Genomic DNA, 14,426 nt, shown 5'->3' with positions numbered 1-14,426 from the left:
TAGCATGGGCTTTTAAATAGTATAATAAATAAAAAGAAAACAGATCGAATAAAAAAAGAATAGAGCAAGCTTTTGTTAGAGGTCTTTATACACACACACACACACACACACAATTGCATAATAAATGAAAAGAAAATAGAATACAAAATGATTAGAAAGGTAGTTAGATTTTTTTTAAAGAATAGAATTAGAATAGTGAGTGCTAAAGTTAGAGGGTCAAATAAAGATGGAAGAGATGTGTTTTAAGCCGATTCTTGAAGATGGCTAAGGACTCAGCTGCTCGGATTGAGTTGGGGAGGTCATTCCACCAGGAGGGAACATTTAATTTAAAAGTCCGTAAAAGTGTCTTTGTGCTTCTTTAGCATGGCACAATTAAGCTACGTTCACTTGCAGAACACAAGCTTCAAGAGGGCACATAAGTCTAAAGTAACAAATTTAGGTAAATGGGTGCAGAGCCAGTGGTAGTTTTGTAGGCAAACATCAATGCCTTGAATTTTATGCATTCAGCTATTGGAAGCCAGTGCAAATTGATAAACAGAGGTGTGACGTGTATTCTTTTTGGCTTATTAAAAATTAATCTTGGCAAAAGGGCATTACAATAGTCCAGCCTGGACAGAACAAGAGCTTGGACAAGGAGTTGTGCTGCATGTTCTGAAAGAAAGGGCTTGATCTTCTTGATGTTAAATAAAGCAAATCTGCAGGATTGGACAGTTTTAGCCATGTGGTCTGAGAAAGTCAGCTGATCATCAATCATAATCATAATAAATGTTTTTGAAGGAGTTATGGTTGATGTACCTAACTTGATGGTGAAATTGTGATGAAACGATGGGTTTGCTGGAATCACAAGCAGTTCTGTCTTGGCAAGGTTGAGTTGAAGGTGATGGTCCATCATCCAGCAAGAAATGTCTGTTAGACAAGCTGAGATGCGAATAGCTACCGTCGGATCATCAGGATGGAATGAGAGGTAGAGTTGAGTGTCATCAGCATAGCAGTGGTATGAAAAGCCATGTTTCTGAATGACAGAACCTAATGATGCCATGTAGACAGAGAAGTGGTCCAAGAACTGAGCCCTGAGGCATCACAGTAGTTAGATGTTTGACTTGGACACCTCACCTCTCCAAGATACTTTAAAGGACCTATCTGATAGGTAAGACTCAAACCATTGAAGTGTGGTTCCTGAGATGCCTTTTGCCAGTAGGGTTGATAGGAGGATATAAATTGTTGATAGTGAATATTAATTTGCTGAAGGAGTGGATTCCTCGTTCTGAGAAAGAGTCGCAAGTTCTGATGATTCGACATGTGATGGAGAAAGAAGAACTGAAACAATATTTGCCTCAGCCGGTTGCAGAACATGTTAATTTGGATAATTTGCCAAAAGAGTCTACAGGAGCCACAACATTGATTGAACATGAGAGAGTGTTGAAAGGTGATGCTGTTGTTAAAAGGATGAGTGCTCGAACACCTGGTCGGCTACAAGCCTCCTTGAAGAAAGAGGTTGATCTGATGCTTACGTTGGGATCATCGAACTTTCTAAAAGTGAGTTGTGCCACCCCGTGGTTTTAGTTCCAAAAAAAGATGGAACCTTAAGATTCTGTATCAATTTTCGATACCTGAACTCTAAGTTTGATTGCTATTTAAGCCCCCAAATCAGTGACTTAATTGACTGCTTAGGTCAAAGCAAGTATCTGACCACCATTGACCTGGACAAAGGATACTGGCAAATACCTCTCACTCTTCAATCTAGAGAGCTGACTGCCTTCAGGACCCCATGGGGGCTGTTTCATTTTAGGGTACTTCCCTTTGGCCTTCATGGGGCTCCAGCCACTTTCCAGAGGCTCATGGACCAGATATTGCATGGTTTGTCTTTTACGGCCGCTTATTTAGATGACATTGTTAACTACAGTGACACATGGGAACAGCACCTACAACATCTTCAAAAAGTTCTGCAGCATCTCCAACAACCTGGCCTCACCATCAATCCACTGAGTTGAATATCTGGGCTAGCATCACCCAATGGATGATAACTGCTGGCTTGTATTTAAACAATGTCATCTAAATAAGCAGCTGTAAAAGACAAACCATGCCAAATCTGCTCCATATGGGCGGCAGTGGTTCAGTGGTTCATGTGGGTTGTCTACAAACTGGAAGGTTGGTGGTTCAATCCCTGGCTCCACCTGACCAAGTGTCGAGGTGTCCTTGAGCAACACACCTAACACCAGCTGGATATCGCCTTGCATGGCTGAGACCACCGCCTTGTAGGAGTGAGTGAATAGGTGAATGTGAGGCAAATTGCAAAGTGCTTTGGATGGTCATGGGTCTGTTGAAAGCGCTATAAAATGCAGTCCATTTACCATTATTTTTATTAGCCGTGAACTCTTCTCTAGAGAGGTCCAGTATTCTACCATCGAAAAGGAATGCTTGGTTATGAAATGGGCTCTGGATTCCCTAAAATATTATCTGTTGGGGAGAGAGTTTATTGTGGAAACTGACCATAAGGCTCTACAGTGGCTGGAAAGGATGAAGGACACAAATAACAGAATTACCCGATGGTACTTGGCAATGCAGCCCTTTTGATTTGTCCAGTATGCTCCAGGGAAAGCTAATGCTAAGGCTGAATTCCTCTCTCGTGTGTTCCTGAAGGGGAGGGGAATGTGATGGCCAAAGACGTGGCCACACAAAAGGATGGTAATTGAGAACACATATGCATACATGCATTCTTCTTTCTGAGTGATTTACACATTTTTAGTATTTCATGATTAAATATTGGTTGTAGATACCTTGGTTACAGGTCATACTATACCCATATTGCATAATAATGATGGACACAGATTTGGTCATTTTTCTTTGTTTTATTTTCAGTTTGTTTCTGCCTTAACTAACTGAACTTTTTTCTTCTGAGTTTAAGTTGCTTACGTGGGCAGAGTGAAGGTTGGTGCTGGCTGGGATGCTGCACGTCAGTCGAGGTCTGTTCCCAACAAAGGACTGGCTGGCATTAGTTGCCGCCATTTTGTTCTGTTGGATTGATCCATGCTGCCAATTAGCTGGGGGTGTTCAAGATTAATTCTATGTTGGTCTGTTTATTATATTTCTATGTATATTTAGTTTTTTATATTATTTTGGGTATATTAATTTGTTTATGATCTAGTGCTTCATATTTTCTGAAATTAATTACTTTATTTATTTTACTGGTTTAGGTGATTTATGTGTCTTCCCCTGTGTATGTGTGGTGGACCAGTCCTTTTGTGTATACAAGTTCCCCAGGTGTGTCATTTGGGGGAATGTTGTTTGTTAAGTTTGGTTCTGTTCAGTTGACTTTTTTCTTTTGAGGCCTAGACCTGACTTTATTTTCATTCAGTTTTTTTTAAGTTATTTACTTTGTAACTTTGTTTGGCATTTAATAAATTATTTTCTTTTTGGAGATCCTGCATTCTTTGCCCTTGACAGCTTGGTCCCTCACATAGACAGAAGATAGTATTTAACCAGTGTTTATATTTACTTAAAATTTATATAAAAGTATTAAATTTTGTTTTTTGGATATGTACTTTGTTAACCTTCTTGCCTGCATGGTAGCTGTATCAAATGCAATATAATAATGGCTTTACTAGTGCAAATGTCCAAAAGCACAGACTAAAACTATGATACATGTTCAAAAAAAAAAATAACCTGCAAAAATCACAGTGGATGTCCAAAAAAAAGGATTAAAACCATTGTACGTCTAAAAACCGGGTAAGACCATGGTATGTTACATAGTTTGTAAATGACCACTGAATAAAGCCACGCATTTGAAACTGTAATAATAAAACCTTCGTAATCATTGGGAAGAAGGAGGCGGGAACCTGCGGACAATCAATCAAAGACTTTAATAACAAAATAAACACAAAACAGCGCATCAGCCCCTCACGGACGACTGATGCGCACAAATAAAAACCAAAACATAAAATAAAGCCCAGGCCTGGTCCTCTCTCGTCCTTCACTGTCGTCGCTCCAGTTTTATATCCTTCCATCTCCTCTGTGGGACTCGAGACCGGTGGTGGGTCGCAGGTGTCGCTCATTTCCCAATCACTCCACCGGCCTCGCTCGTTCCCACATCCCTCGGCCCCGCCCCACTCGTCACAGAAACACGTCCGTGTGGTGCAGCTCACACACAATAGCATATGCTGTTTGGATTCAGTGTATACTCTTCAAAATGGCACCAGGGTGACATGGAGGAGACCAATTGTTAAATAAAGTTGTTATTTTTGCTTTCTTTGCATACAAACGTTATTTCTTATAGCTTCGTAAAATTACGGTTAAACCCCTGATGTCACATGGATTATTTTAACGATCTCTTTGCTACATTTCTGGAACTTGATCGTGGTAATTACATTGCTGTCTACGGAATGGTCAGAGAGCTCTCAGAATTAATCAAAAATATATTAATTTGTGTTCCAAAGATGAACGGAAGGGTTTAGAACAGTTTAAGGGTGAGTAATTAATGACTTTAAATTAATTTAAATTTTTGTGTGAATTAACCTTTTAATCCTTTTAATAGTCAAGTCAAGTCACCTTTATTTATATAGCGCTTTAAACAAAATACATTGCGTCAAAGCAACTGTACAATATTCATTAGGAAAAAAAGATTCAATAATGCAAAATGACAGTTAAAGGCAGTTCATCATTGAATTCAGTGATGTCATCTCTGTTCAGTTTAAATAGTGTCTGTGCATTTATTTGCAATCAAGTCAACGATATCGATGTAGATGAAGTGACCCCAACTAAGCAAGCCAGAGGCGACGGCGGCAAGGAACCGAAACTCCATCGGTGACAGAATGGAGAAAAAAACCTTGGGAGAAACCAGGCTCAGTTAGGGGGCCAGTTCTCCTCTGACCAGACGGAACCAGTAGTTCAATTCCAGGCTGTAGCAAAGTCAGATTGTGCAGAAGAATCATCTGTTTCCTGTGGTCTTGTCCTGGTGCTCCTCTGAGACAAGGTCTTTACAGGGGATCTGTATCTGGGGCTCTAGTTGTCCTGGTCTCCGCTTTCTTTCAGGGCTGTAGAGGTCCTTTCTAGGTGCTGATCCACCATCTGGTCTGGATACGTACTGGATCCGGGTGACTGTAGTGACCCTCTGATCTGGATACAGACTGGATCTGGTGGCTACGGTGACCTCGGAATAAGAGAGAAACAGACAAATATTAGCGTAGATGCCATTCTTCTAATGATGTAGCAAGTACATTGGTTGTTATGGGAAGTGTTCCCGGTTCCGGTTTACCTAATTAATGCAGCCTAAAAATCCTTTAACGGATTTGGATATTAAAAGCATATTAGTATGTCATGTGTAAGCCAGGTTAAAGAGATGGTTCTGCAAGAGTGTGTCTGCCTCTCTAAGAATGTTAGGGGGGTTATTCCAGAGTTTAGGCACCCGCAGTTGATTTTGATATTCTAGGTATTATCAAATTGCCTTTTGAGTTTTGAGAACGTAGCGGACATAGAGGATTATAATGTAAAAGGAGCTCCTTTAAATACTGAGGTGCTAAACCATTCAGGGCTTTATAAGTAATAAGCAATATTTAAAAATCTATACGATGTTTGATAGGGAGCCAGTGCAGTGTTGACAGGACCGGGCTAATATGGTCATACTTCCTGGTTCTAGTAAGAACTCTTGCTGCTGCATTTTGGACTAGCTGTAATTTGTTTACTAAGCATGCAGAAGAACCACCAAATAAAGCATTACAATAATCTAACCTTGAGGTCATAAATGCATGGATTAACATTTCTGCATTTGACATTGAGAGCATAGGCCGTAATTTAGATATATATGTCGTTTTTATTAACAAGATTTGGGAGGAGCGCGTCAGATACTTAGCCTAATCAACACAGGTGGACCACTCGCCTCCCAAGACGCCTCCCTAGGCCTACCTTCACCGCCTCCGGCGAGAACTGCGGCCAACTCCCCCACGTCCTCCTACCATTCGGCCAGGCCTACGATTCCGCCAATCGAGAAATGGACGGTGTCGAGTCTGAGGCAGGCCTTAACGCCTTAATGCTAGATATCCTCAAAAAATTTATCCACACCCTCCGCACAAATTGCCAACCCCTCAACATAGCCCACACGCTCGACGCCATGTTCATCCTAGCTTTTTTCGGCTTTCTTAGGTGCTCGGAGCTTACGATCTCGTCCAATTTCAATCCGAAAATCAACCCTACCCTATCAGACCTAACCATACTCGACAACGAAAACAATCGCTTTTTTAATCAAACAAAGCAAAACAGACCAAGCCAAGAAAGGTCATTTTATATACATTTTCAATCTCCCCTCCCCAATCCAGCCTTACCAATCCATCCTGGCATTTCTACACCTTAGGAATTCCCAGGCAAAGTCCCCACACGAACCACTATTCATCGACAAGTCTAAAAAACCAGTCACTCGTTTCTGGTTCCAAAAACACCTCAGATGCGTCCTGCAATAATCGGGCATCCCAGCAAACAATTTCTCCACCCATTCCTTTCGCATCGGGGCAGCAACTTCAGCAGCCCAAAAAGGCCTCTCCAAGCAGCAGATCCAAACTCTTGGAAGAAGGTCTTCAGAAGCATACCAAAGCTACATCAGAACAAACCAGTTTCACTTAAAGAAAGCCCACCAAACCCTCATCGGCCACCATTAATAATAAAAAATAAAATAAAAAAATAAAAATAAAAATTCCCCGATGCCGGCCACAGCCTGACGGCCAGACAACCTTACCTTTTCTATCTTATGGCCAGCGAGGCTTCTCTCTTCGATGCCAGGAGCTTGAGCTCCCATCGGATGCTGACAAGAGTCTCCCGGCCAGACAACCTCACCTTTTCCATTCTGCGGCCAACAAGGCTTACCCGTCCGTTGCCAGGAGCTCACACTCCCTTCGGACGTAGGTGAAAGCCCCCGGCTACCTGTTTTGCCATTCTGTCTTACATACGGAGAGGTTTTACCCATCCAATGCATGGAGTCGGGGCTCCCATCGGATGTAGGTGAAAGCCTCCCGGCTAGACAACCTTACCTTTTCCGTCTTTTGGCCAGCGAGGCTTAACCGTTCGATTCCGGGAGCTAAGCTCCTGTCGGACGAAGGTAAGAGCCTCCCGGCTAGACAACCTTTTCCGTCCTTCAGCCAGAGAGGTTTACCCATTCGATTCCTGGAGCTAAGCTCCTATCGGACATCGGTCAGAGCCTCCCAGCTAGACAATCGGACCTTTTCCATCCTTTGGCCAGCGAGGCTCACCCGTTCGATGCGAGTGCTCCTATCGGTCGCCGGCAAGAGCCTCCTGGCCAGACAACCACGACCATTCCACGTGGTTCAGGTCGCAAAACCCACAAGCAAGCCGTCCAATGCCGCAAGTACCAAACACACAAATAAACCCTCCCTCCTTCCTATGGTCGTCAAGGCTTACCCGTCTCATGCCGTGAGTAGCAAACTCCCATAAGACTTCGACGAGAGCCTCACGACCACACAAACTTACCTTTTCCATCCTACGGCCTGCGAGGCTTACCTAGTGTTTCCGGGAACAGGAAGTCCCCGTTGGATGCTGGCGAGAGCCTCCCGGCCACCTAATGTTACCTTTTCTGTCCCACATCCGGAGAGGCTTACCCCTTCGATGCGTGTGCTCCCTTCGGACGCCGGCAAGAGCCTCCCGGTTAGACAACCTTACCTTTTCCTTTTCTATGGTCAGCGAGGCTTACCCGTTCGATACATGTGCTCCCTTCGGACGCCGGCGAGAGCCTCCTGGACAGACAACCTTTACCTTTCCACTCTATGGTCGGCGAGACTTAACCCGTTCGTTGCGTGTGTTCCCTTCGGACGTCGGTAAGAGTCTCTCGGCCACGCAACTTACCTTTCCATTTGATGGTAGGCGAGGCTTAAAGGCCGTGTTGCAGGGTAAATATTTTACGAATTTGTGCAATTTGCTTGTTGGTAATAAACATTTAAACTGTTATCCATTGTATTTTATGTTGTTGGGTATCACAAAACGGAATATAATACGAAAAACTAGGTACTATCTTACAGCGGTCTCCTTTCCCCCATAATGCATTGCATCACGTCACGTTGGGGAGAGAATTTACCAAAGCCCGCCTTGAGAGCATTGAGAGTGACTAGAGAGAGACGAGTAGTAGACGAGAGTATTCAGATAGCACAGATTATAGATAAATACATAGATATAGATAGATAGATAGATAGATAGATAGACTACATATATAGATAGATAGACAGACAGGCAGATAGATAGATATCGACCAACAGCGACCCAAACACACTCACTTCCCTACAGCACAAGCTTTTCAGCGCAGTTTCCATGGGACAGCACCCACACAAGCACCTGCCAAACACAGCAACAGACACGCAGCTACGTTTACAACAACATTTTCACCGGAGGAAGAGATAAACGCTTAGAAACGTCCATATAGCTAGCATGATGCCTTCTATTTCTAGATGACAAAGACAACGTTTACCAGTTCTACGACACTATGACAAAGGTTACCGGTACTTATCTGAACTAACGTCATGATCACTGCCACTAGATATAAAGAAAACTTTTATTTTTTTTCACTCGGTGCTACTCAATGACAGTAAAAAAAATTAAATAAATAATAATAATAATATATATATATATGTGTGTGTGTGTGTGTCGTTATTGTGCACTGCTGCTCGTAGACTAGCTCCAGTGCTCATTGCTGCGATGCTAAATGATAGCAACTCACCAGGACACTTCACCAACTCTCCACTCATTCTCTTCGGACCATGCATTTAATAAGCTTTGACGGACATCAGTTCTTGGCAATTCCTCATTTGCCCTCTCACGTCTGGCAGGTTCGAAATTACACAGCTGCAGGTCATCATACATGTTGGCTCTTGCCACCTCTTCCTCATCCCAGTCAGTCGCTATAACGTTAGTTCTGATGCTGCGTTCCAGGCAGGTTTTTGAGCTCGTAATCACTATTTCATACCACGACTAACGACTTTGTACCGTTCCAGGCAAGTTACGCCAAACTTTCTGAGTGCAAGGAATTGTAACTAGATAATTTCTTTTTTTATTGCAACGGTACATTGACCTAAAATCGTTTTTTCAATGTATGCCACTTGCATAAACTGCATCCGTAGGCAGTATTATCCATAGGGGCTGTCATTGTTGTTTCGCGTGCTGTGTGACCTCGGAACTCGGAGTACATCGATCTAGTATGAGACACAAGTTCACGGGTGGGAAGTCACGAGTTTGATTGCCGTTCCTGTGCACTTTCACGGGTTTAAGGTTGGAAAAAAACGGGTTACGGGTTGCCTGGAATGCAGCATCATACTAGACTGAGGCTACCTTTCCTCGACTTCTCCCCAACGTGACGTCATCGCCGAGTTGCATAAAAAAACGTTAATACCAAAAACTTAAAAAATAGGTCTTTAAGACTATTTTTGAGACATTTTAAAGATGATTTACATATCTTGAGTGATTTATGTACCCATTAATCGAAAGTGGTGGTTAACCTGCAACATGGCCTTTAACCGTCCGACGTTATGAGTCTCGACCTCTCGCCAAATCCTGCAAAAAAAAACTCTCAGCTACCCTCAGCTACCCTCACATTTTTTAACCCCGCCTGGCGAGGCTTACCCGTTCGATGCTCTGAGTCTAATACCCCATCGGATGCCGCGAGAGTCCTCCCATTCGGGTTTTCCTTTCCACTCTCCCCGTCCGGCGAGGCTCACCCGTCTGATGCGTGTGCTCCCTTCAGGCCCTCCCAGCCTGCCAATGTGACAACTTCTCAGAAAACCAAATCAGGCTGTCCTCTTGTACATCCGCTTTTTGTGGGGTACTCTAGCTTCGGGCCATTCCCGAGCTCGGAGCCCTTCCCCGGACAGCAGGCCAAACACGCATACCATACCTCAGCTAATTATATGTAAGCGTGAACTAGTGAAATTATGTTTTTATTAACAAGATTCGGGAGGAGCGCGTCAGATACTTAGCCCAATCAACACAGGTGGACCATAATCAAGTAATCAATCCCATAGTATAAATATCGCTGACTTACCTCTATCCATTGATGGTTTATCAGCATCCCTCCTCCACCCCATCTCCTCACTTGAGTTCACTCTATAAATAGACGGGGAACTCTAGCTTCGGGCCATTCCCGAGCTCGGAGCCCTTCCCCGGACAGCACGCCAAATACGCATACCATACCTCAGCTAATTATATGTAAGCGTGAACTAGTGAATTTTGAGATGGAAAAATGCAGTTTTACAAATGCTAGAAACGTGACTTTCTAAGGAAAAATTGTGATCAAATAGCACACCTAGGTTCCTAACTGATGACGAAGAATTGACAGAGCAGCCATCAAGTCTTAGACAGTGTTCTCGGTTATTAAATGCAGAGTTTTTAAGTACTATAATTAACACCTCTGTTTTTTCAGAATTTAGCAGTAAGAAATTAATCGTCATCCAGTTTTTTATATCGACTATGCATTCCATTAGTTTTTCAAATTGTTGGTGTCAATTTGTGGTTTTTTGATGAGAGGCTTAATAACAGCCAGTTTGAAGGTTTTGGGGACATATCCTAAGGACAATGAGGAATTAATAATATAGCATCCACTATCCAGCAAGTCTCACTGGGCAGAGTAGATTGGGACCCTCCTTGCCATCTGCAATGGGAAGCACTAGAATAGTGATAATTTAAGCTCTGAACGGAGTGGACTTAAGGATGACTCTATAGTCGTAAGGCCCAAACTCAAGTCAGGAAGCAATGACTGAAAGTGCCTCAACCTACTTGCTTGACTGATGTTAAAGCCAAAAGAAGGGTGGTCTTAAGCGACATGGGCCCCATAATGCACTGAGGAGAACATACAAGTCAGCACAGTGTGAGGACCAGGCAGGTTCAATCTCCAAGCTCCCCTCAGAAAATTACAAGTAGGTCATTTCTGCCGACTGACTGGCCAGCTTCGAGGGAATGATTTGATGTGATAGCTGCCACATAGACTTTGAGCATGGTTGGAGTGTGCCCCTTGTCCAGCAGCTCTTGTAAAAACCATTCTTGAATGAGCACAGTGCAAATGGCCAAGTTAATTACTAGCAAATTTTCATATTCGGGTCCACTATCCTTTTAAGGTCACCTATATTTGCTAAAAAGAAACTTTAGTTAAACCAAGTAGCATTAACTTTTGTATGTTCCACTGCCTCTTTACCGCAATTTGGAGTCATTGGTAACTTAACATTAATGGCGAACTAATGTGAGATACTGAGGAAAACATGAGATAGTAAACACAGATGCTGAAGTGGAGTTTTGAAACCGTATTTTCAATTAAATTTTTTTTTTTTCAAATTTGTGGTCTCATTTTCTGAAGATTGACATGATGAAAACATCAACAAGCAAGTTACGTCAATTAGCCGGAATAAACTGTAGTTGAACAGAGAAGCATAATAACTTTTGTATGTTCCACTGCCTCTTTATCGCAAATTAACTTTACGTTAACTGCAAGCCAATCTGAAAAACTGAGGAAAACATCTTTTTTTTTTTTTTTTTTTTCAATTAAACAGTTTAAAAGCAACACTGAATGTGTTTTGTGGAACATTGTTTTGGCTTTTCTTATCTAGTGCATCTACAACACAGTTTACTAAAATTTATAGCAATTAGCTTAAAATTCATCTTAAAACATACTTTAAATAACAATTTACATGCTTACATTTTGTTACAAAATGAGACATTTATTCTGGAACCATAAGTTTTTTGTACAATTAAAAAAATGTTATATAAAATCTGGGCTCATTGTCTTCTTTATTCTTTAATGTCTATTTTATATTGTTCTCCACTTAAATTCCTCTTCTTTTTCTTTCTTTATCATGATTCTCTCTTTCTACCTCCATCTTCATGTTCATTTTCTCTATCTCTTGTTTGAGATTCTGATTATATTCATCCCACATTGCCTGTTCTCTCTTTCTCCAATTCTCCTCCTCTTGCTCTCTTTGTCTTGCTTCTTGTTTCTGTTTCTTCCATTCCTCTCGTTCTCTCTTCATCTCCTCTCGTTCTTTCTTCATCTCCTCACGCTCTTTCTTCAGTTCCTCTCTTATCTTTCTCTCTTGTTCATCTCTTTCTTTGATGTCTCTTTTATATCGTTCTTCTCTCTCTCTAAATTCTTCTTCTCGACTCTTTCTCTCTTTCTCATGAGTCTGTATTTCTTCCTCAATCTTCGTCATCATATTTGTCCGCATCCTCTTTATCTCTTCTTCATGTTTCATCATCAGTTCTTCTTTTTCTCTGTTCACTTGCTCCACTTTCTCCATCAGGATCTTCATCTGTTTTTCTTGTTTTTCTCTCTCCATCTCTCTAAACATCTTACATGAGTAGTAACTCTCTCCGTTTTCTTTCACCATGTTGTCTATCTTCTGCAGTAGATCAGTCACCTGTGTTTGGTCTCTGGTCTCTTTATTATTGAACACATGGAATCTGTTTCCACACGCTTCAATCAGTTCATTTAAAGCAGATCCAGGTTTTCCCAAAAACTGATCAATGGTTTTGTTCTGCAGAAAGTCTCCTCTGGTGCAGAGCACCATGGTGTACATTAATGAGTTTTCACCAAACATCTCTTGGATGATCTTCACTGATTTTGCTTCTTCTTGAGTGAATCGTCCGAGTGGAATCAGTAAGAGAAACACATGTGGTCCAGGCAGGATCATGGAGATGCAGTTACTGATTTCTCTCTGGATCTCATCATTAGTCAGATCAGTATCAAACAGTCCTGGAGTGTCGATCACAGTGATGTGTCTGTCGTTGATTTCAGCTGTCACTTTCTGACACTCTTTAGTAACAGATGTTTGAGAAATGTCTGAAATAAATGTGTTTCTTCCTAAAATTGTGTTTCCAGTTGAACTTTTCCCAACTCCAGTTTTTCCCAGCAGCACAATCCTCAGATCACCTTCTCTTTCTCTTGAATCTAAAGATAGATTTAAAACAATATAGAAACCATAAAGAAACATAAAATTAAAAACATAAAATTTAATTTCAAGTGAAGGCTGTCAATTATCCAGTTCATCAGAATATTGTGTGTGATTTATTCTGCAGTATCATGAGATATATTATTTCTTCTGAACTCAGAATATAATGTTATTGTTGTTTACACTTTATTTCGATAGTCCATTTTAGACATTCATCTAACTATAATTAACTTTGTTACTAAACGTCAACTACACTAGATGCAAAGTTATTTACTGTTAGTAGAACGTCTAAAGTGGACTATCAAAATAAAGTGTTTGTAAGGTCTGTTTTGGGTTTTGTTTTCATGTCTTTTATTTTGTAGTTCATTTCATGCTGTTTATGTCATGCTTCCCTTGCCCTCATGTATCTCTGTCTTGTGTATGTGTCATGTTCTCATTGGTTAATGTCTTGTCTTTATCAGTTCTGTTAGCTCATTGGTTGCTTTAGTTATGTGTCTTGTTTCCCATTGGTTTGTTCTTGTCATGTGACCCTCATTGTTTAAGTAGCCATGTCATTGCCATTGTCTCTTGTCGTGTATTAATGTTGTAACCTGCTGTCTGTGAGTCAAGTCAAGTCAAGTCTAGTCTCTGTTTGGATGTTTGGATTTCACTTTTGTAAATAAACTGCACTTGGATTCATCTACGCTCACTTTCAGTGGACTATTCTTTACAGAATACACAATCTTACCATGAACCCATCAGTTTCATGCTTCCTCTACCTTTGTCAGGGTGACAGGCCTATAGAGGATTAAGTGGCGGATTTTTGCGAGGTATGCCATATGATGGACTTTAATGATGTTACTCTTAAGGGACTCAAAGACTGTTTATCTGATCTGATGCCAGACAACACATGCTCTGCCACCCTAGAAGAATATATTGACCATGCTCTTTTTCTGGCTGGTTCACCTCTTACTGTGGGAGTTGCGGATGAGGAGCCCCGCAATTGCGCTGTACCCTCTGCGCCAGAGCATTCTCACATCCCCACTGTTAATGTCAGGAGTTGCCCACGCCATGCCTGTTACCCCAAGGCCTGTCCACGTCACATCTGCCAAGCCAGAGCATGCTGACATCATGCCGGTCTCACAAGAGATTCTTCGTAATATGTCAGCCATTTAAGAACTTCATCGCAAGATGGCCACTACGCAAGAGTCTCTTTGGAACATGGCCACCGTGCTAGAGTCTCATCACATCACAGCCGCCATTCCAGAGTCTTGTCATGTCTCAGCTGAACTTCCAAAGTCTCGACACGTCTCAGCTGTCTCGCTCATGAACTCACTGCCTGTCCTGTCACGGGCACGGAGGCCGCTCTTGAACTCACTGCCTGTCCTGTCACGGGCACGGAGGCCGCTCATGAACTCACTGCCTGTCCTGTCACGGGCACGGAGGCCGCTCATGAACTCACTGCCTGTCCTGTCATAGGCACGGAGGCCGCTCATGAACTCACTGCCTGTCCTGTCACGGGCACGGAGG

At 42.1% G+C, this 14,426-nt stretch overlaps 1 protein-coding gene across 2 annotated transcripts in view; it reads right to left on the bottom strand.

Moving 5' to 3' along the window:
* Nucleotides 1–14,426, bottom strand: part of LOC132131924 (GTPase IMAP family member 8-like) — a 38,998-nt gene that overhangs the window by 18,558 nt on the left and 6,014 nt on the right. Inside the window, exon 3 of one of the 2 annotated variants that reach the window (XM_059544097.1) lies at nt 11,844–12,916. In XM_059544097.1, coding sequence (XP_059400080.1) covers nt 11,844–12,916 — 1,073 coding nt within the window. Of the gene's footprint in view, nt 1–11,294; nt 12,917–14,426 lie in introns of those variants that run through there. The other variant, XM_059544098.1, reaches the window with a different exon arrangement.

The sequence above is a fragment of the Carassius carassius genome, chromosome 48, assembly GCF_963082965.1.
Source record: "Carassius carassius chromosome 48, fCarCar2.1, whole genome shotgun sequence".
NCBI classification, from domain to species: domain Eukaryota; kingdom Metazoa; phylum Chordata; class Actinopteri; order Cypriniformes; family Cyprinidae; genus Carassius; species Carassius carassius.
The sequence above is the reverse complement of the archived record's forward strand: the minus strand, read 5'-3'. Positions and strand labels throughout refer to the sequence as shown.